Source organism: Talpa europaea, assembly GCF_964194135.1.
Source record: "Talpa europaea genome assembly, chromosome: 14".
In the NCBI taxonomy this organism is placed as follows: Eukaryota; Metazoa; Chordata; class Mammalia; order Eulipotyphla; family Talpidae; genus Talpa; species Talpa europaea.
In genome coordinates this window covers 21,530,815-21,556,193 of record NC_140082.1, presented here as the reverse complement: position 1 = coordinate 21,556,193, position 25,379 = coordinate 21,530,815, and the positions used below count along the sequence as shown (strand labels likewise).

The window sequence follows — 25,379 nt, the reverse complement described above, 5'->3', positions numbered from 1 at the left end:
TGCACCTGCCATGTAAACTAAAGGAAAGAGGCATACTTAGTCTTGTTCAGAACTTGGTACCAAGAATTATACATCATTTAAGAAAATCGCAATTGCCAATAGCAAAACTTTTTGCACTACATTAAGTTAGTGCATTGTTAGTACAAACATCTGACTACATGTTTTTTTTTTACTATAAATTACTTTTCTATAATAAAGAATTCACTTTAGAAGAGTAAAGGAATAGTAACAAAATATTTTTTATAGAAAGAGAATATTGAGTCTGACAGTGCTTCTCAGTCTTAACATTCTGAGATTATAAGTACCCAATTATTATTTTTAAAGATTTATTTATTTATGCATACAAGAGCTGGGGTGCAGGCCAGAGATGTGGTGGTAAGAGGATTCACCAGAGACAGAGTAGGGAACAGAACAGGCAGATGTACTGAAACACACTACTGAGGGGAGCAGCGGGCCAGGCAGGAGAGGTCTGCTACGCCATGAGGGTCATCTCTGTGGCCTGGGCCTCCTGGGAATTGAACTTGTGTGGTAGTAGCTGCAGTTCACTGTGCTGCCTCTTAACCCTTTGTGCCTCCAGGGAGGCCCTTATTATTTTAATTGCCCACTAAGTATCCATTATATTGCAACAGGTTTGCTGTATTTTGCAAGCAAAGTGTGGCAGAGGTACAGTATTTGAAAGGGTATCTCATTTAAATCCAATTACACAGTAGATACTTTTTTTTCCTTTTTCCCTATGTTGTTATTGTTTCTGTGAGGGAATAATTCAGACAAGTTAAATAATTGTTTTACTTTACAGAGCTAGGAATTTGGTTTGACTCCCAAATTCATGTTCTTTTCATGCAGTTATCACTAGGTAAAGGTAAAGGACATCTATTCCTTCTGCTAGAAAAGTCAAATATCATCGGTAGATAGGAGCAAGGTTAGACCAGTGCAAACATTTACCAGAGAGCCCTGCCAGGTACAGCAAATAAAGGGGAGAGATGGAATGTGTACAGTAGGTAATTATTTAAAGCCAGGACCAATTATTACAAGTAGATAGTATTTAAAAATATATATGAATTAAGTTTCAAGCCATGCAAAGTTCACGAAAACAATTTTATTTCCAGTGTTTAATTGGGTATGCACACAGGCATGACACAGGTTTGGATTCATTAAGTCCTCATGCAAATTATATTCTTCTCGATAAAGAAGCCAGTTTCATCAGGTCACTATCTACACAGCTATGTTACAACAGTTATATCAAATCTGGTATCTGAAGAAAAGATACACATATAATATGTTCATTTAAGTTACGTATTTTACAGAAAGATTAAAAATTCAAGTCACACAAAACTCAGAAACTGTATTAAAAGTTTGAATATAAAACTCAGATTCAACTGGAATGACTAAAGAATGAAGTTCTGTATCCACCTGTGTTAAAACTGGTAAATGTAGTGAAATTTGTTACCCATAAAATGCCTTCATTTATTCAATGTAAGTTATCTAATTTTAACAATTATGGCACCCTAAAAACCAAATGTATTTTTATGATGAGGCACTTCTGTTAGTGATGAAACCAAAAGAACAAATTTGCTGCATACTAATGCCAGCTAATTTCTTCAGTAATCTTGGGTATACACTATGTAGTAAGTTGCAACAAATACATTGTTTATTTGTATACAACTATCCAATATAATTTTAAATATATTTATATATATATATATATGTTCCTCTGGCTGTAGTAATGCACTGTAAAGCTATTTCACAGTGCAAAATGATGAAACCAGCCCAAATGAAGGCTGCATAATAACAATTCTGGTACAAGAAAATATTTACAGAGTTACTGGAACGTGTAACAGTAGCTTTTTTTATTTGCTGCAGTGGACTACCCCCAGGTTAAAGACAGGGATGAAACTGTGCTTTATTGCCTGGGATTTCAGACAGTTTATGAGGTGGGGCATTCGCTGTAGAACTAGCATTTTGGCTCATGTTCTGGAAGGTTTCGCCATTGATTTGGTCAGGTGACTGTGGCGGTGTGGAAAGAAGGGGCCTATTCGTTGAAGCCACAGTCCTGGGAGAACTGCCTGCATCAGGCTGAAGAGACAGAGGTGTGTCCGCCACCGCTATTTCGAACGTACTCGGGTTCCCTGGGCTGGGGTCTCCGGCCTCTCCTCTGCTGAGGTCAGATGCACTGGTGCGTAGGCGCTCCCTCGCCAGCCAGTCTGAGATGGAGAGGTCCTGGGCCGAGCACTTCGGTTTTAACCGATTCACAGCTGAAAGTTCCGATTCTCTCTCCCCGCTGTGCTCGTGAGCTTTCCAAAAATTCAGAACACTGATTTCAGAGGCATCTCTCTGCCCTCCCAGCGTATGCCTGCGCTTGATGTTTTTCCTTTTAGCTGTCTCGCCACTGGGTTTTTGACTTCCTACTCCAAACATATCGTCGGCCGGTGCCCTGGGTCTCAATTTTAACCGATCTGCTATTTTCGTTTTCCACGTGGGTTCTTGCTTTTCCGACTCACTCCTGCTGGGTGGTGTTAGCAAACTCCCTGTTGACTTCCCTTTTTTCATCACATCAAACACTTTACTTATTGATGGTGCTTCTTTCTCATTCTTGGCTTCTCCCAGACTTCCACTGTCTGACTTGAATCTTGCAGATTTTTTCCTGGACAGTGTATCACATTCGATCAGTTTATGGGAGCTAAAGAGCTGTCTCCGGCTCTCTAAGCTTGGCGTTAAGCTGCCCTCAGTACCACTTACTTCGCTTCCTTCCGAATTTCTCCTGGACTTAGTAATGTCTTGCAGTTTCCCCCGGAAAAGTCTCTCTGACGCCAAAGCTGTGGGGAACACGGGAAAGTCATTCTCACTGTCCGTTTCCACAGGCCGCCCTTCGCTGATGAGCTCGCTCCGCTCATCGTCGGCCTCGTCCCCTCTGCTCTCAGCCACAGACTGCACTTCGGGGCTCAGGCGGCTGGAGTCCAGGCTGGTCAGGTACGTGGTCGATGATGTTGTCGAGTAGTCTGAGGTGATGGTGCCAACATTGGCCAAAAACTCACTATGCTTGTTTTCTGGACTGGTGGATTTCTTAGTGGAAAACCTCGCCAGGGAAGCCTGGGAAGAAGTGCTAAGCAAAGTGCCAGAGTCAGACCCTGTTTCTTCACAGTGGGGGGGCTTCAGTGTCACCAGTGATTTGGGACTTTCCTTCAGCGTGGAGAAGTGACAGCTCGGAGCTGGTGACTTGTGTTTTGAGTTGTGTGGCGGGGAGGGCTCCTCCGCGGGCACGCTCTCCTTCCGTAGTGAGGCCTTCTCATCTTTTGTCACACTGGGGTCTTTCTTAGCATTATTTTCTTTGGGAATGACAGTCCGCTGCTTCCTGCCCGATGTTTCGCTTTCTTTTTTGGTGTCTTCTTTGATATCATTGTGACACTGCTCTGCATTTTCTTTCTTTAAGAATACATTGTCCAGTTCATCTTCTGAGCTGCTAGGTTGTGCTTTTTCTTTTGGCTTTTTTCTTTTGCGACTAGCAGCTGCAAAGATGGAGGATACCAGCAGTTCCCTACTGTATTGATCTTTTCCAGATCCCCAAGAACCCTGAGAAGCAATCAGAGAAATAAGACTTTGAACATGAGAACACTGTAACATTTCTTACTAAATAAACTGTGCTAAAGCTTTAGAAGCACTAACAGTTTTTTTAATTTCCTTTTAACTTGTACCTAAGATAAATTTTTATTTTTATTTAACTAGTTCCATATCCAGCCTGGGGGTATTTATTTGCCAAGCCAAACAGCTGCTATTCATTTGCTAAGTCACAGCTCACATACATCTGTCTTTTAGGAAATATTCTGTGTCTAGTGCCATCTGGCATGCTGGATTCGAGTTCATTTCTCTGTACCGACTTTCCCTGCTCAAGCAGTGCTCTGACAAGCTTCAGGCTCTTTCATCTGGAACACAGGCTTAAGAGTTAAACAATATTCCAACATAATTGAATGTAAGAGTTATATACTTATATATTTTATGACTGATTTCAATTTTCTAATTACAGACACCATATGACACAGCTACTGTATCAGACAAGCTCATTAAGATAAAGGAATTCTTTGGTCTTCCATTAGTTCAGCGAGGCTGGATTTCAGGGACTTGCCTTAAGGAAATCAGGTTGGTAATGTCTTCGTTTATCTCAAGGTAAAAACAAAATTACAAAGTTTAAATAACAAAGTCAATTAAAGATCTTAAATCCTTACTATGGATATATTAGTACCCTGTTATTGGTAAAGTTGTGGTGAAGGTTAGTGGTTGTATTAGTTATGTGGAATTTGCTCTTGATGATAACTAATTAATTTGTTCATAAATGCCTACAGGTTGAGTAAATGCTGATATTAGAGGTCAATAAATACTTGTTGGTTTATGAAACAAATCCTTGGAATCTGACTGCAGAAGTAAGCTTACCAGAGGGCGGTCCAATGGACCTTGGTGGAGGGTTATTGATACTTTCGTGGTGGGCATGGTGTGACCCCATACTCCTAAAATATATTAAGTGTCACAGACCAACGCCTCAGTTTAAAAGAGAGGAAAAAATTTAAATGCTTGGTTTTATTGCCCACCATGTAGTAAGACAAGTATGCAGCAGGAAATAAGCTGAGTAATAGCAGCAGAAAGTATATTTTCCTATTGTCATAAAAACCCTAGGCAAGCTAAAAGTGCCGTGCTTGAAGTCTTGAGGGAAAAAGTAGAAATTTAGCTGCTGCATTAAAAAGATGCACCAAGGGCCTCCCCGGTGGTGCAGCGGTTGAGCGCTGGGTTGCGAAGCTGCCCGCGGCCTCTGAGGTGCCGGTTCGATCCCCGGCTGCTCCCCGGCCACCGGAGGAGGGTCCCACATGGCGCGCAGACCTCTCCTGCCGCCCGCTGCTCCCCTCAGCAGTGTACTTCGGTCCTTCTGCCTGCTCTGCTCCCTGCTCTGGCTCTGGTGAATTCTCTCACCCTCCCGTGATTCTGACTGTACCCAGTGCATGTATAAAGAAAACAAACAAACAAACCAATAAATAAATAAAACATGCCTCAAAAAAAAAAAAAAAAGATGCACCAAAATAAATTAACAGAAGTTTCTTTTAGTAAGTTATAAAGGTTTGCATAATTTATCTAGTACCTTTCTAATAGTTATTCACATGTTGCACATTCGGCTGCAGACTGTAGGGGATAAATGCTGTGATTGGGCTCTGAACTAGGAGACCTGAAATTAGGACGTTCCTTCCCGCCGCTTTCCTGCGTATGACAACTGAGCAAGTGGTTGACTTTTAAACTGATCAATATCCTTAAGTGAGAAGCAATTAGAAGATACTCTTTCAGATTCCTGAAGTTCCTTTTTAAAATCTGTTGATTTTGTGATCACATAAGTCTTGGAACAAATGCCTATTTTACAATTCAGAAAGAGTTATATACCATTTGGAGATTATTGTATCATAGGCATGGTAGAAACACTACCATCATTAAGGCAAAGAGACTGTCTTAACAATAGGTTAAGAAACATGAATCTAGTACAGTGAAGGTGGAAAATTCAAACTGGCCTGTCTGATCTAAAATCTTCTGGTAAGAGAAGAAGGGAATTAACTTCTAGAGTCAAGAAATATAAGGAGAAATGACAACTAAATTTAAGTAATGATTCTGGATTGTACTCTGCCCAGGAAAATTTAAAAAAATTAAACATCATTGGGGTAATTGGAGAAATTTGTATAAAAACTATACATTAGGAATTTCTAAGTATGTAATTATACTATGATGTTGTAAGGGACCACCCTCATTCTTAAGACATACCTGATGAAGTAGGGGAAGTGGTATCATGTGTACAAGTAACTCTAATGGTTCAGAAAAAAAGCCTATATCAAGATTTACCAACTGATGAAATCTTTTTTGAATGATGAAAAAAGGTTTGGGTGTTGTCATTCCAGTAAATTTTTATCTATAATTTTTCAAAATAAAAAGTTGGGGCAAAAAGTGAAAATCGTAAGTGGTAGAAAATAATATATGATTAAAAAATATATGATCAATAAAATAATATCTGATTAATATCTGATTAATAATTTAATCATATGCCACCCCATTATGATATTTAAAGAGGACATGGAATTCAGTGCCATTTCTAACTAGAACAATGTTTCAGCAAATTTATCGACAATTCCAGTGCCTACCACTTCAGGCGAGCAAAGTTTGGACAAAATGAGTCAATAAAAATTGCAAAGGACTCTAAGAACATCCTAAAAACCACTCAAAAGTTGTGATTTGGTGGTGATGTTAATGCAAGTTATGTAAAAAAAAAAAATACTGATACTCAAAGCAAAATTACTGATTTGCTGAAAGGAAGGAATCTATATTTTCTATAAAAATATGTAATAACAGAAAGTCTTTGTTACTAGTGAAGTATTCACAGATATGACATGATGTTTGAGATTTGTTTCAAAATAGTCCCCCAAGGAGGACACGTAGGAAGGTGGTGCATGGCTCAAACAAGCTTGGCTGTATCAATAACTGTTGAAGCTGGATAATGGAGCTTGGGGGCTCACCACACTATCCTCTCTGCTTTTGTATGTTAGAAAATTTTCAAATTAGAAGAAGAGAAAAAAGATATCTCTTTGTATTATGCTAGCCTATGCTGAAAGAACCCAAACATTCCAACTTACATCCCAATATTCTGCTGTCCTATTCTATTTAACGTCCCTTATCAGATTTTGTTGCTCTGTCATCAGACATAGGCTAATCACAACAATCAGTGAAAAGGCAATTTTCCCTTCAAACATTGAAAAATTGTTCAAAAATGTACCTTAGATTTAGTTGAGTCACTAGTAGCTGAATCTGTAAGAAGTTTAAAAAAAAAAACAAACATGGTCAGAATTAATCTTTACTGCTACTAACAAACAATGCAAAACTTATGGAAAAGACAGGCACAGAACAAAATGGGAAAGCAAAAATCAAACAAAACAATAGAACACAGTGGATAGTCAGAGCTCACAAAGATGCAAGCTGCACCACAGAAAGCCACCGCCATGAAAGGATGCTGTGAATTGTAGGCAGAATCAGCTCAATGATAGAATGGCAAAGGAGCCCTGTACTAAACAAAAACAGAAGTACTAGTATTTATTAGATTTTCTAAATATGAAATCTAGCAGTAAAGAAGCTTGAAGACCTTTAAAGAATTGTACTATGTACCACATCCTGTATCTGAAACTGATACACAATGTAGAACTTTTAAGATTGTTGGCTGCCCTAGCTACAAATTGAGACACTCATACTCAATATATTTATTTTGATTTTTGTCAGACGTTGAACTTAAATTGTATAACCATATACTGTATGCATATGGATGCAAAAGAGGCATTAATCTTGCTTCCAGGTCACTTTGGTTTTATATTAAGTAATGCTGATCTTTGTGCTTTAGGCCCCAATTTCAAATCTGTGCAGTCAGGGATCCTTTTGACTAGTTTGGTTAAATTGCTACCAGTTTTGCAATTATCTATTAACAAGTGCTATTATGGAAATGGAAAAATGGAGACCATAATTTTACTGTCTGGCAAAAACTCAGATTATACAATTACAAAGGGGGTAGAAAGGGGCTAGCACTATTCAGAATACCAATTTTGAAGTTTTATCATTTGACTTGAGGAAAATTGATTTTCAAAATGAATGAGCTGAGCCCCATGCCACACCCCTTTTAACACATGGCTAAATGCTTTATGACTTTAAGAACTGGTAGACCATACCATGCTATTTCTCCTCACGGTCTGCTTCAGAAATAACAAGAAACAGCAGAAAAATTTTTAAGAGAGTAGTATTGATCTGTTTACAAAAATCCTTAAGAGAAAATTTACACCACAGATCAACTAGGTTTGTTTGCATTTACAAGAATCGGGGATTTCTGCAGACAAGGCAGCTACAGTGTGGACAGCAATCCTCCTTCTTCCTACAGTTCCAGCTGTCCATCAGGGACACCATAGAATCCACTAGCGACATTACCGTGTGATAGACTCCTCCCACTTCGCCTGTTCAACATCAGTATAGATTTGCCTGTGTCAGTAAGTGCTGAAAAAACCCTTTAGGACTAAAACAAGAACTAGAGACAAAGGGAAAACATCGTGTAAAACAACATGCTGGATTAGTGCAACAGTTTGGCAGGAGAAAATTTTCATCAAAAGAGTCTATAGAAGAGCTAATATTTAACCAAACATTAGGGTGGCAATAGAAAACAGGAGAAAATGTCAAATAGACCGACTTTTCTTGTGACAATTGTAGTGACAAAAAGACTGTATTTGTGAAAATGGTGCCCATCCATTAGCAGTTCAACAGATTCAACTTTGCTACTTTTACACAGACAGCTAGCTCAAGAAGAACTACTTATACAGTGTAGACCATACTTTCTGCCATCACAGCAACCACATATTCAGTAGCATATATCTGTTTTACCTTGTGATGACTATTACATGGAAACTGTGAATTAAAAGAAAAAAAAGAACAAAACAGTGGTTTGCATGCTCATTTCCCTCATAATTCCATTCTGGCAAGCATTACAACTCCATGCACTGCCTATGGTATAATAGTCACTGGAAGATAAGATCAGAAAAGCAAGACTGAGTATTTTTATTAGTAGAAAGGAAAAAAAGAAAAGGAAAAAATTATAGTGAATTTTTACTCATGATTGATTCACTCTTTCATGTTATAAGAACTTAGCTTTCAACTGAGAGATCAAATACTGCCCAGGCAAGAGTTACCTGATACGTCTCCAGGGGAGACTCCTGTCCTTCCAATGTTGGTGAGCAAATGATCTATGTTTGGCACTGGCTGGGAGTCTACTGTGTTTTCCTCCTGTACTGTTGTCTATGGTTAACAAACAAAGATTTCTTCATCATCACTTCAAAGATACTTAAAAATTCAAACAAAATTTAGTAAAAGATACATTATTGCCTGGAGCACATGTCCTGAAATTTTTTACACTGTTTACACATATTTACGTACAAAATGAGCATCTTACTTGTATTTTTATTAAATCAGAAACTGAGGGAGCTATAGACCTGCTTCCGGGTGCAAAGTGGACAATTGCATACAGAGCAGGAGGGTGGCATTGTTGTAGCACCTGGCTCTCGTGTCCCGAATGAAAAAAATAGAGTGTAACTGCTGATCGATGATACTTACAAGAGGTTCTTCAGCACCTTCTTCTGTGAAAAACCAGTCATGCTAAAATTTAAAATAAAAAGGGTGAAAAGAGAAATCAAACAACGCTTTAAATATGTCTCTATTTGGGAAGATCACATAGGAAAAAGAATAATTTTTTTTAGAAGAAGAAATCATAGCCAAATTCTGTCCTACCAAGGATCAGCCGCTCACAAAAATGACTTTTCTTGCTGAGCTGCGGCCTGAACTTACGTGCTGGATGAGTGTCTCCACGATTTTGTACTGGTCCGGCATGTGAGTGACCATGTGGGTCATGTTATCTTCTGATGTTCTCACGAGAGTTGGACCAAAAACTATTGCTAGGTTTCTTGGTTCCATCTGAAACAAAGGATGATAATGGAAAATATCAGAATTGTTCTTAATAGGCTTAAATTCCTATTTTGTGCTTGGTATCTTGGAAATGTTCTTTTGATGAAAAGCCCACCCTCTGAAAGGTTTCTTTTGTAAAATTTTTCCTAGATTCTACTCTAAGATTTCACTTAGGCTTTTATATTACTGATAACATGCATTCTGCTTCTATACACACTGTGATACTTATTACGTGGGGTGTACAGTTTTAGCTTGCTCCTACATGAAACTAATATAAGTAGTTCCCAGTTTATTCACTCATTATCGTAATCCTTCCCGATTATGTGCAGTTTTGTTTTCTGTGATTTTAGTGACCTCCTGTCAACTGTGGTTAAAAAAAAAAAAAAAAAAGCACATACAAATAAGATACTGGCAGGGGTTGGGGCGGGAGCGACACTTCATTCACATGACTTTTATCACGATTATATATTGTATTTATTATTAGTTATTGCTCTTATTGTGCCTGGTTTATAAGTTAAACTTTATCATATGAATGTATGTTTAGGGAAAAACACAGTATGTATAGTGTTTGGTACATTTCACAGTTCCGGGCATCCACTAGGGGTCTTGAAAGGGGTTCCTTATTGCTGTCCTTAAAACAAACTATGCATTTTTGGAAAGATAGTCCACAAGGTATAGTGAAATGAATCAAGGATGTGAAGTGCTATAACCCTTTGCTGAAGATTCATTGTGTAAATTATGATATATATAGATACACCTCTTCAATATGTTCTTCCATACCTTATTTTTTTCTGAATTTTCTGCCACTGTTTTCAGATGAGCCGAAAGAAATTTAAGTGTTTCATAGTGATGTTCAGGCAAATCGTGAATCTGAAAAATATTTATTTCATGGTGAATTTATATGTTGAATTCTAACAGCAGCTCCAAAAATATAAAATAATACCTACTAATCTTTTTAATGTTCTCAGACGATCCAGAGGATCTTCTTTACGATTAGCTTCAATAAAGTCGGCATATTTATCTGACAACAAGAACAACAGAACATTTATTTTATATCACTCAGGTGAGTTGTAATTTAGTTTTCCTTTAACATTTAATTTTAAGCTACACATACAAAAAATGTAGGGAAGACTGCCCTTTCTCCCCTCCAAAAGAGTTTGTCTTTAAAACTGCTATAGTTTTGTTTTTAAAGACTGATTTATTTATGCAAGAACTGGGGTACAGGCCAGAGGTGTGGGAGGGTGAGAGAATTCACCAGTGACAGAGCGGGGAGCAAAACAGGCAGAAGGACCAAAAACACTGCTGAAGGGAGCAGCGGGCCACACAGCATATAGTACACACAACATATTTGGCTTATCTGAAAAAATGTTTTTCTACAATTATGGCTTAAGTCTTTTGATTCAATAACAATTTATTTTTAACTTGACTACAAATATGCATGAACAGGAAATATATATTAAACAATTTTATTAACTCATTGTCTAGGAGGAAAAAAATTCCAAATGACAATAAATAGCAATTATGCTTTTAAAAATATTTATTTATATACATGTATTTTACGTCATTGTTCATTTTTGTACAATGTTTGATTTCTCCTCTTAGGTGTAGTCTCCATACATAATTATGCTTTATACATAAGTATGAATGAAACAAAATATCCTTATTCCGTCAATAAAAATATTTTCTTCTGGTGGAATTTAATATTCTATGGTGTTCCAACAATGTAACTTTAAGCTGTTTATCTAGTATCTTTAGTGGGAGTTAACTCACCATTTGTAAAGAGAGGTTCAGGGAGTTTCCTGAAGAAGGATTTTAGTAAGCTGCTTATCACATTCAAATCTCGCCATTTCTAAGTACAAAACAGAAACAGTATTTTTGTAATCAACACCACCAAAGAACCAAACACACATCAGTTTTTCATATAGAAATAAACTTACATCATCTTGTATATCAATATCTGCCATTCCCTTGTTGAGTTCTTCTTGCATACTTGAGATGGCTGCATTATTTCCAGGAACTCTGTAAATACCTGTATATTCAAGACCTCTTTCTTCAACTAATTTGCAACATATGTCAACTATTAATGGAATATACTGCAAAACAAGAAATAAACATTTTACTCAATAGAGCATAAATGTTTCTATTTAGTTAATGATATATATCATAGCTAAAAGCCCTTTTCATCCAAAAGGAAATTTATAAGTTGCTGTTATTTGATTTAGAAAGAATAAAAATTACAGACACTGCAGAACTGGGAAGAGATAAAACCAGCAAGAGGTATTTGAGACAGGAGGAAGAGAACAAATAGGCCAAGACAGAAAGAGAAGGGCCTATAAGGAGATAAATGTCTAAAAAGGAAATACAAGCACATAAGGAGAATGTAGAAACAGTCCAGTTGAATGAGGCAACATGAAGTCAAACAAAGAAGAGTTAACATCAACCAACTAGTGAAATGACTCTTCACAGGGTGTGCACACAAACACACACATATGCACATTTACATTTATTATACTTCTTAATCTGGTCCTTGCTCTCATCCTCCTTTTAAGATGCTAAAAGCAGAAACATATGTGATTTGAAAATGAATTCTTACCAACTACTTCAGATATATTTCAGATACATTCCTCATGGCTGAATAAGTAATTTATTTCAGAGTCAATACATTAGGAAAAAAAGCAGCATGGATAAAATTACTCAACACACCTTTACACATCAGAAATGCTTAGAGAAACTAAGGTGTGCTAGGAAGAGAAAAACACTCAGTAGATGGACATGTAGTCCCTGTTATCTGAACAGCTATGTATGCAGGCCCTTTAGTGATTTCAAGTGAATTAATGATTAGGAAATCGGCTGGCTGGTGTCTCCTACCCGATTAGTGTGAGCTGGTGGGCAGTCATCCAGTCTGACACCGAAGGTTCCTGTGGTGGTAGGTTTTTTCTCAAATGTCTTTCTCATAATACTTGGGATGCCTTTTCTCCACGTGCCTTTATCTTTTGGGGGACTGGTATCATCTTTTGATTATCATTCGAAATAAAATGAACATAAGAAACAAAATAGAAATAAGAGTATTTAAATGATGACTTTAAAAATCCTTTAACAGTAGCTATATAGGGTCCAATCTGTAAATGATATACCTATATTTATTAAAAAACAATGTATATTAACATATATTTAATGTTTTATATTAATAATACATCTATATTTATTAGAAACAGTACAAGGGAATTCTCTAATATAGCACTCCTTTAAACCTTTCATGTCATTTAACAGGTGTCAACTGTATTTCTTCGACTTTCTACAAATCTGTACCATGATTTTCTTTAAAACAGTCAAGAAAATACAATCATTGTGTCACCTTCAGTGAGGTTATAGCAAAAGAAAACAAAATCGTTTTATCTCAAAATAACAGTGCCTGGACTTCCCAAGTCAATCAAATTCATAGTGTCTATTAGGTAAATGACTGTGTTACATTTTTCTTCATTTTGTCTCTATTACAAGAACTGGTGTCTTGGACTATTGCCTTAAAGGGAAAGGCCCTGTGAGCCCAGACCTGGTCCAGATCACTGGCTAACACGGGGCCTCCATCAGCAGCAATGGCACAGAAAATCACGTAAGCGCTTTTAAAAATTCCAATTTTAAAAATCATTTGTTACATTTATCCAAGAAGGCTAACATCAGTACCTTTACTGAGCAGTCTCCTTTCTGACTCCTCCTTGGGAGAGTGCGGGCTTTGAGTCTTTGGCTCTGATTTAGCACCAAGCAAAGTCTGCCGGATGCTGAGACTCTGGCGAGGTGTTTTTGGCAACTGTTCTGCTTTGCTGCTGAGAGAAAGGAACATTTTGTAGCAATTACCTTCTTTACATCCAAATTAACCTGTAGGCAGGGTGAATTCTCACCTCATCAGGCTGTTATATTCTTTTATTCTTCGACTAATTAGATCTCTGTTTGTCACTCCAGTATCCTACAGAAAAAATGGGAGGTAAAATTAAAAAGTCATTTCTAAATATATATAGAGACCCCTATTTGGTTTGAAGCTAGCTACTGCATTACTTTGCTTATTCAATAGAAACATCATATTTTACTCTCAGTGAAGCTGCTTTAAAACCTCTGTTTAACATCACAAGACAACATCATGATGCGACAAATGGCCTGGTGCCAAACCCAACTGAAGATTTTATTTTCTATACCCTGCAATACCTAGAACAGTGCCAGCAAAAATAAAGTGTGCTAACTTAATTATCTGTTCATGTTAACAAATGACTGGGAAGCACAGAAGCAGTTTCATCTTTCACTAATACCAAAAAGAAATCTCAGCATTTAAAAATACAGTTGGATACGAGATGAAAAAATACTGCCAAAAATTATTAATGATTCGTTTATAGGTGCACTGAGACTACAGGTCAATTAATATCAGAAATGGCAGATTACCAAAAGAGAAAAGTTTTTTTTTTACTTGTCTCGTTTTGATTATAATGAAAGACAATACAATTTACAAAGAGTACAGTATTTAGAGTGTAAAGCATTCCAAATTCAAATACTTTCTCTCCATTTACCAGTTAAGAGCGCATGGCTAAGATCTAGAATAAGATTCCCTGGTTTTAAACCCTGCTGTTGACACCTAGCTATGTTACCTGAGGAAGCTACTTAGCCACTCTTGGCCATACAGTTTCTTTTTAAAATGGTGATGACAATGGAACACATTCCTGTGGCTGTTGAGATAATTCACATAAAATGTTTAAGAGTGTCCGGACGCCATATGAAACTTGCTCAGTGATTTATTAAAATTCAATCTATAAAACTGGGACCAAACACCTGTGTTTTAAGATTAGATGATGATGATATTATGATTGACATCAAGTAAAGGTTCATTAACTGCCAGGCACTACACTGCATTCTTCATAAGAATTCTCATTCAACCTTAAAACAGTCCTATGTTTCACAGATGAAGTCACTGAAAGTATTTTAAGGACACTCTACTGCCTTATTGAGTACCTGACACATATTAGGTGTTTACTTATTCCTTTGAAGTGTTACTTACAGATGAAATTTACATTCAAGTTCTTACTCTCCCTGTTTACTTTGTAAAAATTCAGGTTTGATGCTCTCTGTATAAGGCATGATTGTTGTACTGATAAGGCTCTGGTGTTAATTTTTCATCACAAACAAGGCAGAGCTTAAACTATAAGAGAAAAATAAAGCACAGGCATTTTCCCTGTGGCAAAGTTTTGATTTGAATGGGCTATAATGGAAATGACTAAAGTAGAGAACATCATCAGCATAACCATACAGTTAATGTAGGTGTTCCTGCAATTATAGGGAAATGATGCACTTTTTTCCACAAAAGTGAGAACACTGTAAGAGAAACTGTACCGTGATATGAGAAAAGATATTCTTAGGCAAAAGCTAGACCTAACTGTTGAATGTGCATATGAAATTTTATAGCTATATACATTTCAAAAACTACCTTTACTACTGAAATTCCTGCTATAAAAATATTTTAATGGCGTGAGCCAGAAATTCCTTAGTTCTTAAACTATTCCTTATTAAAAAGAAAAACGAACTTATAATTACTTTTGCTAATTCACGTTTTCTTACAAACCAATTTTTCCATCACAATTGGTTATATTCTTATATAATTCCATTTACAAAATCATAATATTCTTGTATTTACATAGAAATGTTTAGATAAGCATTTTCACTAAAACTGAAGCCCTACAACAATCCTGTTTATGAGATAAGGAAATAGATGTGCAATTATATAGTTACAAAGGTAATGACCAGGACTGGAAACTTTATTCTCCTGATCTGTGGGGTTCACTCTTCTGAAAAAAAAATTCAGAATATATGAATAACCTATCTTTCCAGTTTAGTAATGGTAATTTTCCAACTTTTTCTCTAATTGATTTTATGTTTATTCAGCACCTATGAATGACAGGTTTAATATCAAGACCACAAACTGAAGCCAATGAGGTGAGTCCTGCGGATTCCAACACTCCCAACTGTAGTAGGGCAAATCCTATTTGTTTTAGAGGCAAACCACACAGGATGTACAGCACAGATTAAAGCACTCAGTCTCTGGAAATAGTTGGGTTGGGTCTGAATCAAGGTTTTACCACTTAAGCAAGTTATTCACTCTCCTCAAACCTCATCTATAATATGAACAATTATGGACTTTGCAAGGTTGCTATTGGATTAGAACTTCTGCTATTTGTAAGTAGAATATTCCTATTTGGTATGCTTTGGTGGGTTATTTTTTGGGTCTGGGAATGTTATTACCATTAATTTAAATGGGGAAACTTTTGAATGTTTCCACAATTAAAAAGTAGGCTACCACCTCGTAGCCTACCACCTCCTACCAAACAGGAATGTTCTACTTTCTGATAGCAAGGAAAACTGTAATGTATATAAAGTGCTTAAAACATAGCATAAAATAAAAAAGTATTTTTTGTTTTCTTAACAAAACATAAAAACAAAGTACACTTGAGTTTTTCTTCTCATTATATTAAGTGAAAATAGCATACGGTAATTTTTTAAAACACCAGATTCTTTCTTCTTTAGAAAGTTGTAGAAGTAGCTGACTTCATCAGCATCATTTGAGCACATACCTCTTCGTTTAGATTACTGCTCTCCTGGATGGTCTTGATCCACGCTAACATATCATCTCTGTCTTCTGCCTGAAATAAGCACTCACAGTCTGATGTAGTGAGTCGAAACACATTTTTCCTCTTGGTCTCACTGTAAGAGATGTCTATTAAGCAAGCATTAACACTGATGGGTTGTTCTTCTTCCGACGGAGTCATCTGTTCTCTTTTATCTTTGTACAAGTAAAGTGAATGTCCTCGAAGTACAACATACATCTGTTTCCATGGCCGAATGCTCCCACCAACTCGCTAGAAAACACAAAACAGTCAGGAATACTGAATAATTAGCTAAATCTCCGTAACAGGGAAGCCATAGAAAGCAACACTGTTAACACATAAATGCTACTAAATGCAGCAGGTATCTGATCTGCCTCAACGCAAGTATTTGTTAGGAGAGGAAGGACAGAAATCTGGGTGCATGAACCACATTAGGCCAGTGTATTACTTCAAAACCAAGGATAGTGAAGTCAGTTTTAATTTAGTCAGGAAAGTAACCAAGTAATTGATTAAATAAGTATCACAAATTAAGATACATAAAATGTGAAGGGAATAAAAGGAAAAATATCAGTCGGAAACACTTTTGAGTAAAAGGAATGCTTAAGTGTTAGATCATGCAAAGACAAACACTGCATAAGGAGATCCTAAAATGTAAGTAGAAGTGATGAATTAAGCTATAAAAAACAGGAATTGGGGGTGAGGAGGGAAGGGCGAGGGGTCAAAACGGGAGGGAGAGCATAAGGGACTATGGTGATGGGTCATGGGTGCTGTTGTGGTGCGAGAATTATGGGGACTACACCTGAGAAATAATGTACAAAAATGAACAATGATGTAAGAAAATAAGTTAATAAAATTATATATGAGAAATACTCTTTAAAAAGTATCAAAACTGATAAAATTTATATGGTCAAGCAAAATAATTCACATGCAAGGTCAATTTTCTTCAAAATTTTAAACTTCTAACAACATTACAATTTTCTTTTAAATAAGCTGCCCAAATATAGGTAATCCTCATGGTCAAGTTCTTACTATATTAAAATCTACTTAATGAAGCATATATTTATAATATGGATATTTATTTACATTCCTTAAAATGGATAAAGTGAAACAAAGTGAGAAAGACAACTTAAAAGAGTAAACTGGGAAAAGTTAAATACATTATTAAAATAGTGTTGCCTTTCTCTAAAGGACTACTCTGTAATCTACAGCTAATAACTAATGAGAAAACAGTTTCTTCGTTTTTTTTTTTTTTTTGCATTGTAAGCACAGGTTTAGTGTGCGTGGGTTTTTTTTTTTTTTTTTTTTTTTTTTTTTTTGGGACCTCGCCAGCGGCGGGGAACAAACCGGTGCTGCAGAGGCTGCGGGGCAGCCTCGCAGCCCAGGGCTCAACCGCTGCGCCACCAGGAGAAGCCCTAGTGGTGTATTTTTAATCAGCTGAGAAACATTAAAACCAAACACTTGCTCCATCTCCACCTTAGCTGTGAGTTCTTGCTTTCCAAGTTTACGGGCTCAATGACGAGCTCCCCTTGTTTTACTCTATCACTTAGACCTGGCCTACATATTTTATGTTCTTGGATTCCTCTCACTGTTCTTAGTTGGGGGGGGGGGGAGGGGAGACGGGGAATACAGACAAGGGGACACGAAGGAAGAGGGACCATTACTGAATTACACCACCATGGAGCGCAGTGGGCAAGAGGAGAGGCCCGCTGCACCTTATGTGGGGTGGCTCCCTGGGCCGGGTATCGAACTCAGGCCGTAGCAGCAATAGCACTTGAGCCTTAACCCGCTAGTGCGCTAGGGAGGCCTTCCTCATCTACCTGGTTTTAAGGTTACCAGTACTTCTCTGGAGGGAGCGCGTCTGCTTTGGCAATGGTGAGGTGATGTAAACGCCTCATAAACTCGGCATTCGCAGGTGTAGCTCATGTCCTAGAGGGGTAAACAACGCGGTCTGGTGTCTGCTCATTGGTGAGCCTGCACTCAAGTGGGCCTACAAGTTTACAGTCAGTGTGGCCCATAACCGCTGCCAGCTGGTGCTAATATGCAGTGCAGCTCCCATCTGGGGGTGCTGACCAGCATGCACAGCCAGGAACGCCTGTACAGTCTTCCTTCTGTGGCAGAGCCTGGAGACGAGCAGTGGAAACGATTTAAAGATACAATGTGATATTTCTCTTTTTTCCCAAAACACTTTTTGGTTGGTTTGGTCTGGGTACCTGTCTCAGCAGCCTTGCATGGATGGCAGGTGGGACCTCTGGGGCGTGGGTTGGGCCAGATACCTACAGGGCCCGCATGAAGGCCCCAGAGACCACTCCAAAGGCGAACCCAAGGGGCAACAGGAGCACCCCAGCACAGGTGGGCCTGCCAGCCCCCGGGTCCAGACGGGGGCTCGAGTTTCTCCTTACATACTTTGATTTCTCCTTTACATGGCTAAGTACAAAACATTCTAGTTGACAAATGTGGGCCTCCTTGGTGGCACAGGCGTTAAAGTCTCAGCACTGTCAAGCTACAGCCAGACACTGTGGCATGAGTTCAATCCCCAGCCAATGAGCTAACCCACATAGTGGCACAGCCAACCTCTCCTGCCTTGCCTGCTGCTCCCTTCAACACTGTATTTCAGTAGATCTACCTATTCTGCTCCCCACTCTGTCTCTGATAAATCCACTCACCCCGCCCCCCAACACCTCGGGCCTATCCCCCAGTTCTTGTAAGCCTAAATAAATATGAATCTTTAAAAAATATATGAGTATATGATTAGAATATCTTTAAAATATTTCCCTCATATTTAAAAAAGATAAAAATGATGTTTTTCACTCTCTATTCTGGATATTTTGCCATTTTATGTTCTCAGACTTACTACCTTGCCCTTATCAGTGACAAGTGGCCGGAAATGGAGCCAGCCTTCCTTGGCAGCATCACTGAAAATTTCTGAGGAAGAATCTTTTCTGGATCCAGAATCTTCTGATGATTTTTGGCTATCCATTATCTACAAAAAAGACCAAGAAAACACAGTAAAATGTCAGCTTTATCTGATAAATATCTGCACACTGAAATTGCTTTGCTGAAAAAAAGTCTTATTAGTGCCAGGAAAATGGCTATTTTTGAAAATTCTTAATTACATCACAAAAATTTCTGGTCTTGTTAAAATAAAAGTGAATTGACCACCATCATTTCTAAAAAGTCATCTGAGGAAATTTGTAACCATTGAAAAAACAGCAGAAATAGTATAATTTTCCTGCTTTCAAAAGTTCATATTTTAGCATGAAGAAAAAAGATAAAAACAAGAAAATTATGAGATTATGATTAGTGCCATTTGGAGAATGAAAACAGGTGCAAGAATGACTGAGCAGGCTCTATAAATTACGTGCTTTTGGGGCAATGCCTAAGAATTAAGAATATTTAAGTTAAAATCTGGAGGAAATTTTTGAAGAGTTAACCACGAAAGTTCAGGGGGAAGAAAAATGATTTTTCTAGGAGCATGTGTAAGTAACGAAGGAATGTTCATCATTATTTTAATTGTTTACCTGTTCCATATGAGTTAGAGAAATCGCTAACTACGTTTAGGATCTTTTAGGTTGATATAGGAAATGTAAGGATCTCAGTTAGTGATGGATCAGGAGAGTAACACAATCTAGTCACACATTCAGAAATCACTCTGCTGGGTACTGGAGATGGGATGCTAAAGCAACAACCAAGAAAGGAGGTGCTACTTTGGAAATCTAGACGAGGGGCAATGGCAGCTTTGACTAAAGTGACAAAAAAGGGAGGAATGTCAAGATTCTGGGCATATTTGGAGGGCGAGTGAGAAGAACTTGATATTGGGGAGGATGGAAAAGGAGAAACAAAGGTAATTCCTTGGTATTTTTGCAGAAAAACTAGGTAAACATAAGTGGACTTAGGAAAAACTGAGGGATGAACATGTCAGGTGGAAATCAAGTTCTATTTGGCATGCACACCTTAAATTTCTCATTAGACACTTAAATGAAGATGTCATATAGTCAGTCAGCAACATGGGCTACAATATGGGAAAGAGGTCAAGACTAATAGTACTAACTTGTTAGGAAGAGGCAGAAGTGGAAATGAGCAGCAGAAGAAAAGTGTTTCAGGAAGGGAGTGGGAAATTATATTGGCCACTACTGAAAGGTCAAATAAATTAAAAATTTGTTTTGGAACTTAGATGCTACTGAAAACCTGGGCATGAAAAGAGACTTTTTTTTTTTAATTTATTTTTGCATAGAAGAACTGGGGTGTAGATCAGAGGTGTGGGGGGTGAGAGGATTCACCAGAGATAGAGTGGGGTGCAGAACAGGCAGATCTACTGAAATACACTGCTGAGGGGAGCAGCAGGCTAGACAAGAGAGGTTTGCTGCGCCATATGTGAGTTAGCACCATGGCTGGGGATGGAACTCAGGATGCTATGGTGATGATAGTGCTGAGACTTAACCCCTAGGCCACTAGCGAGACCCTGAAAAGAGTCATTTTGATGTATGTGGGTTCAATAAAATGTGATGTGAGCAAATGGAAAGTATGGACAAATTTTTTCAAGGAGTGTTCAAGAAAAGCAGAAGGAAAAAAACAGGAGTAGCAAACAGAGGAGGATGTGGATTCAGAAGCTTCTTAAATTATAGGAGATAATAGAACATGCTAATATACGATAGTGAATGAGTTGTTAGAAATAGTGATTTTGCAAAAGAGGCAGAGACTTGAGAAACTAAGAGGTAATGGGATCCAAAGAAGAATGTGTGGTTGGTGTGTACAATAATAACACCCCAAGTAAAAAGATATTTAAGATAAAATTAAGGGAAGCAGAAAGGTAAGTTTAAGGCAAGTGGCTTGTATTTTAGGAGATGGTAAATATGGACATTACCATTTTTTCAATGAAGTGTGAGGGAAGAGTAGATTAAAGACATAGATTGTGCAGGGGAGGGTGGAGAGAAGGCACGAAATAATAATTTTAAGGATTAAAAAGAAAAACTACAGAAGCACTGGGTAGTTTGATTTTTGGTTGTAAGCTGATAAAGAGAAAAAATAAACACAATGTTTGTTAACTATTATATATTTGATGAACATATTTAGAAATTAGAAATATTAGACATTCCAAAGGCACTTAAAACTTAGAGGACAAAAGCTCATGACATTTAAGTATGAAATGTCTAAATGATAAAAGAAATAATTCTCCATGACAAGATAAAATAAATGAAAGTAAATAGAAATAGTTATCATTCGTTTTACATTTTAAAATATTAAATACCAACCTTAATTCCCTTCAGGCTAGTTACGTGCTTAAATGACCTGTTGAAAAAGAAGTATATAAATGTAACTATTTGCAATATTGTATAAAATACCTTAAGATGTATAAAATAATTTGAATATTACCAGTTTTCATTAATGAGTTGGCATTTCATCATCACCATGATAAATATTTACGGTCAGTTTTCTAAGTACTTAACTTTCGATTCAATGATAGAAAATTTGCTAGTTGATCTGATAAATTCATCTTTCTGTATTAGCACGGGAATTTCTTATCCTTTTTTGATAGATCAAAGAAAAAACTACCCAGGTTAAACACTGGGCTTTAATAATATTAGCAAACCATAGTTGTAATGCCCTATTTAGGGTTTCCATGATATTAGTATCGGTTGATAAGCAGTGACTCTGCACAGCCAGGTACACAGAATAGCATGTCCACAAGCATCCAGCCTGCGGGCACCTTAACTGTAAATGCAGCAGAGAAGCACTGTCAGGGCTGGTCAAGGCTGACAGCTCTTCCTCACTGACCACATTCTCAGTAGCTTTCATAAAGAGAACAACCGAACGGTCTTGCCACTGAAAGGCCTAAGGTCTCAAGGTTCACATTAATTATTCAAAATAATTTAAGGGACAAAGTTGGTTTTTAAGGGTTGTTTTTCAATTCCAAATTCATTTAAGGAACCTAGGATTTTAAAAAGTGACCGAAGGTGGCGCTGTCCTCTCCTCTCAGAAACCACCCCAAAGAACAAAGTAACCAGAAACAAGAGGCTAACTCAATCTCCAACAGTACGGGGACAATAGCAAAGAGTGGCTAAGTGCAGCGAAGTACAAAATGGACACCGGTGGTTGCGTATCTCAAGCAAAACTACAAGGCACTGTTCTCTGAGATCAAAACCAACCTCATTTGTTTAGAACAATAGGAAATGGGTTGCAGAACTGGGGACAGAAGCCTCATTTCTCACCAGGGAGTGTCAGGGGAGGTGAGAATGACAGAAGAAGAATCCTGTCCTACTGAAAGAAGCACTGTGTAGTCCGTGCTGGGTGAAATAAACTTGGAAATGTGGCAGTTTGCTGATATCTTTTTGTGAAGGAAAAAAGGCTAAAAGAGTTCACACATCCAATACTGCACTATTAGAAACTTCTGCTAGCCTGGACCACTGCCTGGCCACACTGCATACAAATCTCCCTTGAATAGTTGGTCCTGGAAGAACTAATTTAATTGGAAGGCACATATGATAATATAGACGCTTTAGAGAATACAAAAACACTGTAATAAAAAAGACAAATTGTTCTTTGATAGAAGATTCAATATAAAGATGTCAATGTTCCCTAAAAATTGGGTCACTGAAAATATCCACAAGAAATGAAGACCAAGAAAGTGATTTTAAAGATCAAATTAAAAAAACTAGCCAGTAGAATTCTAAAACACAAAGTAATTAGGGAGACTAGTCTTATCAAATAAAAACATCATAATAACAGAATCTGGTACACACAAATAGACAGAATGATCTGAATAGTCTAAAAGTAAAATTAAATACTTATAATTTAGTGTAAAATAAGGATGATATATCAATGGAAAAATATAATATTCAGGAGATGATTTTGGGATAACTGAGATACTGAAAACATAAAGTTGGCCATTTCATTGATTAAAATAAAACAATTGCCAGATGAATTGAAGTTGTAAATACACGATGAAATAAAGTACACAAGTATGTGAAGTAAACATGGAAGAATTCTGCTATGATTCTGGAAAGAAAGGTTTTTCAAATATAACTCAAAATCCAAAGACCATAAAAAAAAATCCTTAAATTTCACCACGCAAAAAAGTTCTTAGGTTGCTAAAAAAAAAAAAAAAAAAAGCAAATGAAAAATAATTAGTAAAAAAAAAAACAAAACTTGAGGGGCCTCCCTGGTGGCTCAGGTGGTTGAGCGCCGCACTGTGAAGCTATCCACAGCCTCTGCAGCATGGGTTCGATCCCGGCCAGCTGGCGAAAATCCCACATGGCGAAGCAGACCTCTCCTGTCTCTCCCACTGCTCCCCTCAGCAGTGTATTTCAGTAAATCTGCCTGTTCTGCTCCCTGCTCTGTCTCAGGTGAATCCTCTCACCCTCCTGCACATCTGGTCTGTACCCCGGTTCTTGTATAAAAGAAATAAATCTTTAAAAAAAAAAAAGACTTGAAATACTTTTCGTAGAAGGAAAAGCACCCTTAGAAATCAACAAGGAGGGCCTCCCCGGTGGCACAGCGGTTGAGCGCTGGGTTGCGAAGTTGCCCGCAGCCTCTGTAGTGCCAGTTCGATCCCCGGCTGCTCCCCAGCCACCGGAGGAGGGTCCCACATGGCGCGCAGACCTCTCCTGCTACTCGCTGCTCCCCTCAGCAGTGTACTTCGGTCCTTCTGCCTGCTCTGCCCCCCCCCCACACCGCTCTGGCTCTGGTGAATTCTCTCACCCTCCCACGCTTCTGACTGTACCCAGTGGCTGTATAAATAAATAAATAAATATTAAAAAAAAAAGAAAAAAAGAAATCAACAAGGAAAATCAATTTAAAAAGTGGGCAAAATGAAAAAGCAGTTCACAAGAAAAAAAATATGACTATCTCTAAGTATATATGAATGATGTCCAATTAATTCAAAATTTTCAATTAAACCTAAAATAGTTATAGTTTTAGATTTATAAGAATTCCTACGGTTGGTAGGAATGTGATGTGGTTTAATTGTTTATAGCAAGCAAATGACAATGTATATTAAAATTAAAAAATACATATACTCCTTGATGTCACAATCCACTTTCCAACTATATTTGCTCACATATATGCTAAATGAACTATGCATAAATGTAGTTGTTGAAGTATTGTCAACTAATCTAAATGTCTATTCACAGAATATAGACTACTAGTCAAATATATCATGATACTACTATTTTATGAATAATTAAATAATCAGGAAAAATAAGCCAGGAATATTATGTTCTGAATGATCTCCAAGGTCAGTATGTATAGCATTCATTATTTGCTTAAAAAAACAATTAGCATTAACACAAGCATTTATAAATATATGTGGTTTTATGCATTGAACAATATAATTATACAGTAATAGCTATGTGTATTACTGATTTTTTAAATATTAATTTTTAAAAATATGAATATTATTAAGTAACAACTGATTTTATAATTTTTTGCATTTCTGACATCATAGTCAGAAATTATAACACATCATTAAATGCAGTATTTATATGTCAGTCATGCTGATCATTCACAAATATTTAAAATGATATGCCTTGGCTTACAATTTTGCATCTTCTCTGTAATCATCCAGGCCCTCATCATACGATTTTGATCTTTCTGTCTTTGAGTTAGGCTGGGCATCCAGGCTGGGAGGTCCAACAGATTCTGTAATTAAAATTCAACACTTAAGGCATTTACGGTGGCTTTCCAGTTTTTCAATGGTAAGAAGATCATCGGTTGTCATACTATTCTAAATGGAAACCTGAAAATATGCTCAAGAGATGGTTCATATAACCACTCACTGAAACGCACCCTGGTCATGGGAAAGCTGACGTCGGATTAAAGGAGCTGAAGTTGTGAGGCTAGGAGGAATTGTTGCTATGGAGGGTGCCTGAGAGGTGGAGGCAGAGATGACAGCAGAAGCGGGGATATGGGCGATATCATGGTCAATGCTAGGGCTAGTTGGTTCATCTATAAGAAAATAAAAATATTGTAATGTTAAATGATCTAATTATCATTGATAATAACAATAACAGAACAGATAATCAATATTCATTACTGAAAGAATCAGATAAAGATTTTAACATTTAAGCACTCAAGAACCAAGGAATGACATATTTTGTTAAAAATCAATTTAAACAGTTGTTATTCTACAAATTCCACATAATTTTGTGATTACGGTGTAAGAAATTACATGAGTCGCTTCTTCAACTAACCAATCAATACCTTCATTAGCTGATAACAATATATCAGAGTTAATAGGCAATTAGAACT

The 25,379-nt window shown here is 37.3% G+C and overlaps 1 protein-coding gene across 6 annotated transcripts in view; it reads right to left on the bottom strand.

Annotated features, from left to right (window-relative positions):
• Positions 1–1,875: 1,875 nt before the first annotated feature.
• ARHGAP21 (Rho GTPase activating protein 21) overlaps positions 1,876–25,379 on the bottom strand; it is a gene marked incomplete at both ends in the record, with an annotated part of 101,942 nt that continues 78,438 nt past the window's right edge. For 5 of the 6 annotated variants that reach the window (XM_084253875.1, XM_084253878.1, XM_084253874.1 and 2 more), the window contains 17 exons: positions 1,876–3,567; positions 6,788–6,819; positions 8,730–8,835; positions 9,151–9,192; positions 9,382–9,507; positions 10,279–10,368; positions 10,446–10,519; positions 11,269–11,347; positions 11,436–11,591; positions 12,367–12,509; positions 13,180–13,316; positions 13,395–13,459; positions 16,104–16,388; positions 18,991–19,116; positions 21,386–21,422; positions 24,668–24,770; positions 24,918–25,076. In XM_084253875.1, the coding sequence (XP_084110001.1) occupies positions 1,876–3,567; positions 6,788–6,819; positions 8,730–8,835; positions 9,151–9,192; positions 9,382–9,507; positions 10,279–10,368; positions 10,446–10,519; positions 11,269–11,347; positions 11,436–11,591; positions 12,367–12,509; positions 13,180–13,316; positions 13,395–13,459; positions 16,104–16,388; positions 18,991–19,116; positions 21,386–21,422; positions 24,668–24,770; positions 24,918–25,076 (3,452 nt within the window). Of the gene's footprint in view, positions 3,568–6,787; positions 6,820–8,729; positions 8,836–9,150; positions 9,193–9,381; positions 9,508–10,278; positions 10,369–10,445; positions 10,520–11,268; positions 11,348–11,435; positions 11,592–12,366; positions 12,510–13,179; positions 13,320–13,394; positions 13,460–16,103; positions 16,389–18,990; positions 19,117–21,385; positions 21,423–24,667; positions 24,771–24,917; positions 25,077–25,379 lie in introns of all 6 variants that reach the window. The other variant, XM_084253877.1, reaches the window with a different exon arrangement.